This window comes from Propithecus coquereli, unplaced genomic scaffold (assembly GCF_000956105.1).
Source record: "Propithecus coquereli isolate 6110/MARCELLA unplaced genomic scaffold, Pcoq_1.0 Scaffold241, whole genome shotgun sequence".
Taxonomy (NCBI): domain Eukaryota; kingdom Metazoa; phylum Chordata; class Mammalia; order Primates; family Indriidae; genus Propithecus; species Propithecus coquereli.
In genome coordinates this window covers 2,005,329-2,009,327 of record NW_012147964.1, presented here as the reverse complement: position 1 = coordinate 2,009,327, position 3,999 = coordinate 2,005,329, and the positions used below count along the sequence as shown (strand labels likewise).

The 3,999-nt window shown below is 47.1% G+C and overlaps 1 protein-coding gene across 1 annotated transcript in view; it reads right to left on the bottom strand.

Moving 5' to 3' along the window:
• Nucleotides 1–976: 976 nt before the first annotated feature.
• ARRDC5 (arrestin domain containing 5) overlaps nucleotides 977–3,999 on the bottom strand; it is an 8,608-nt gene continuing 5,585 nt past the window's right edge. Inside the window, exon 2 of the mRNA XM_012646131.1 lies at nucleotides 977–1,802. Within this exon, the coding sequence (XP_012501585.1) occupies nucleotides 1,245–1,802 (558 nt within the window). The 3' untranslated portion in view covers nucleotides 977–1,244. The remainder of the gene's footprint in view (nucleotides 1,803–3,999) is intronic.

Below are 3,999 nucleotides of genomic sequence, written 5' to 3'. Positions count from 1 at the left end.
GGAAGAATGGGCTCCACTTGTACTCGCCATCAAATTGGCACTAACTGATGAACACTATGGTGCTCACGCGGTAGTAATATTCTCCAGGGATTAGGGGGATAGGGGGGTAAACTCACAACTAAAGGACATGGGGAGCATTGTAGGGGGAAGGGCATGCCTCTAACCCTCGCTTGGGTGAGGCAAAGACATAAAGTGTAACCAAAATGTTTGTACCCTCATAATACCCTGAAATAAAAAAAAAAATTGTTAGTGTTCCTCTGAAATTCAAACTTGACCAGCATCCTGGATTTTTATTTGCTGAATTCATACGTCATATCCAGAGGGGACAGAACATGGGGAACAAAGGCAAGAGCCAGGAGATCAGGGTGGACACAGGTGACAGCACAGGTCCAGCCCGGTGACGAAGGTGGATCGGACCAGGGAGGAGGCAAAGGACGGGGAGGGGGGGAGATTCCGGGCAGATTTTGTAGGAGGAGCCCCTGTGGCTGGCTGACGGGTTGGACCCGGGCAGATGGCACAGGCCCCTCACCGGGAGAATGGGGGCATTTACCCTGAGCGCCGTGGAGGAGCCCCAAGAGGAGATGCGGGATGTGATTGGGTAAGAGACCCGCAGCGCAGCCCTGGGCTTCATCGACGACCTGTCCCCATGAACTGCCCCGGCACCCCTGGCCTCCACCCTCTGCACCTCCCTGAGTTGCAATAATCACAAATGTCCCCAGACATTATCAAACGTCCCCTGGAGGGCAGCATCACCCCTGGTTGAGAACCGCTGAGTTAGGGGGTTCCACCGACCCCCCAAGAGACTCTGCATCCCACAATTCCCTGCCCTGCTGAGGTCCTAGGAGGCTGCGCTTGTTTAAATCCACACTCTGAGTGGGGAGGGACAGAGGAGGGGAGTCCCAGGAACTGGGGGTCACCCTGGTCTATACCCTCCGCCCCACTAGGAGTTTATTCTGATGCCCATCGTGAGCTATGAGTCTGGCTCAATTTTATTTAATTTTTGCAAATAACGAATGCAGGGCTTGTCCGCCTTGCCTCTGTGCTGACCAGGGCTGGATCCTGAGAAGTCTTCGATGGTGTTTCTTGGGACGGGAGACTTGGCTGCCTAAGCTGCAGCAGGGCTTGGGGACATGGCAGGCAACGTGCCGCCCGCGCCAAGACTCATCATCCGATCGTCACCTGTGCAACACAAAGGGCTTCTGGTAGAGTCTGATAAAGCTTTTAATATTTAGAAGTTTGGACACTTAACTTTGGGGATCCTGGCTCCTGGACTCAGACTCCCTGCTAGCGCCGGGCGACTGGGCCGACTCCACCGAGGCGCTGGTGATGACGATGGGGACATTAGCCTTGATGCTGCTGAGGGACCAGGGCAGGTGCATGGTGACGACCAGCTCGTAGCGCGTGTGCATGATCTCGCCGTCCCGCATGCGCGTGTGCATGATCTCACCGTCCTGCACGCTGTCGTTCACGGACAGCACCGGCGGCAGGGTGAAGGTGCTGACGACCTTGGTAGTGCCGAAGGGGGTGATCTGGGTGTTCGCCTCCTGCCTGAGGAGCTCGCTGCTGTCCGTCCGCGAGCGCCACTCCGCGCTGGGTGTGAAGCCCTCGTACCGCACGCGGGCGTACAGGGCGAAGACGACCGTCTTGATGCGCTTGCTGGTCTGGTTGGTGATCTCCGTCGTGAACACGACTCTCTCTCCCGGCGTGAAGACGTTCTTCTCCATCTGGATTTGCAAGCGGATGGTACCCCTGCTGCAGCAATTGTAGGAGACTTTCTTCTCGACCTCCACACAGAGAGGGACCTAAAAGGAGAGGGGAGAACGGTCAGTCGTGAGGGACTGTGGCCACAAGACCTACTGCCCTGCCTGACACTCCACCTTTAGAGCTCCTCAGTGCGTCCGGGACTTTTGGACGTTCCTACAAAGTACTTGAATGGAAGCTGGATTCTTGGGGATTTTGCAGCCAAAAGCCTGGAGTCATTTCCTGGCTTCCTTTAATCACAGCTATTTACCATTCTGAATATCAATTTCCTTATCTGTAAAATAGGCTTAAGAAAATTCACAAGACCCGAGCGACTTAATTCCCAGCTCCATTATTCACGTGCTGTGTGACCTTGAGCAAGTAGCTTGACGTCTCTGAGCCTTGTTTTCCTTCTACACAGGGACCGTCTTATAGTCTAATGCAAGACCCAGGGCTTATCCAAATATTTCAGACTTAAAGAGACAACATTGAGGCATGATTATCAGCTACTCATCTGCGGCAGTACAAATAAAGTCCCACATATGATATATTTGATGTGTAGCTTGCATCACATTTTATCTTATTTTCTTATTTGTGGATGACATTTTAAAAGATCTGACATGATATTGGGTTGGCTTCAGATGCTTGGCTCCTGACTTCTGCTACCTTGCCCCTTAGCATGTGCCAAAAGTGCAAGCATCCTGAATTTTGTAGTTGTGACTTCCTTGCACCTATACATATTTATTCTGTTACTACATCTACGTAGGTGCCTAAACAAGACATACTGTTTCAGAAAAAGAAAAGTGTGTAATTCTAGGTGCAGGCTCAATGAGTAAAATAGATTAAAAAAAAAAAGAAAAAAAAGTGTGTAATGAATAATATATCAACCCCAACTGCGTCTACTAACCAGACGTCTAGTACATTCTGTGTGCCCAGACCTGTTGCTACCCATTCCTGCCCTGCAGAGACAGCCATCATATGAATTTGACATTTGTCATACCCCTGAGAATCTTTATATTATTTAGGAATACTTCTATTTGTGGTAGAAGCATATAGCATCGTTTTGCATATTGGAATACTTCAAATACATAAATGGTGTCCAGCTGCATATGTTCTTGTCCAACATTATGTGTTTGAAATTCTTTCATGCTGGTGCCTGTCAATTTGGTTCATTTGTTTGTACAATGGCAATTAAGTGTGTTGCAACATAATTGCCCTATCCCGTCCCCCCAGGAGGGATACTTATATTGTGTCCATGTGTCTGATATCATAAAAGTGCTAAAAGGAGCCTCCTGAAGACCTGTTTCTCATCCTTGCACACAAGAGTTGCTGTAGGGCAGGGGTTGGTGGGCTTTTTCCGAAAAGTGCCTGTTAGAAAATAATTTAGACTTTGCAGGTCACATACAGTAATTTTTTTCATGTATTCTTATTTCTTTTAAGCAACGACTCGTGGTTAAAACTTAGATTTTACTATTGTGGCATAGAACACAAATCTCTATGTCCATCTATGTCTGGATCTATGAAAAATAAATGTTTCCTGAAATAATACTTATCCTTACTACATACCTGCTGATATTTCCTATTGTATTTATTCCATTTATCTACAAAATGTGGGTTGCAACCCTCTGAATTTATTTTTCTGCTGTTTTCTATTCTATTCCATTATTTTGTCTTTAAACAGTTGGTTGCAGCCCACCTCATTAACTTTTTCTGATAATTTCTGTTGCATCCTATTTATTCAATACCATTCTACTCTGTCCTACTCGTTGGGTGCAATCCACTGAATTTATATTTTCTGACATACTCTATTCTGTGCTTTCATTTTTAAAAAGTTGGTTGCAACACACCAGATTAATGTTTTTCTGATATTTGTATTCTACTTATTTTATTATCTGTTTTGCTCTTTTATTTATTAAAATAATGGTTGCAAGCCACCACATTGATTTTTTTTCTTAACTTGCCTATTTCTATTCTTCCTTAGTCTTTCGTTTTATAAAAATAGGCTTGTAATTAGCGACATTGAGTTTTGCAATCGACTGACAAGTTGTGACCTGCAGTTTGGAAAACACTGCTCCAGGCAAGTGGGGAGGGGGGATCTTTCCCCTTGGAGACCTCAGGCCGACCCCTGACCCCTTCTGACCTCACCTCCCACCCTCTGCCTCTGGCCCCTGCCTCCCTTCAGCACCCCCTCTTTTCCAGAAGGCTAATTGCAGGTGGTTTCTCTCTAGTCTTATTCGAAAATTCGAGGCATGCGTTAGG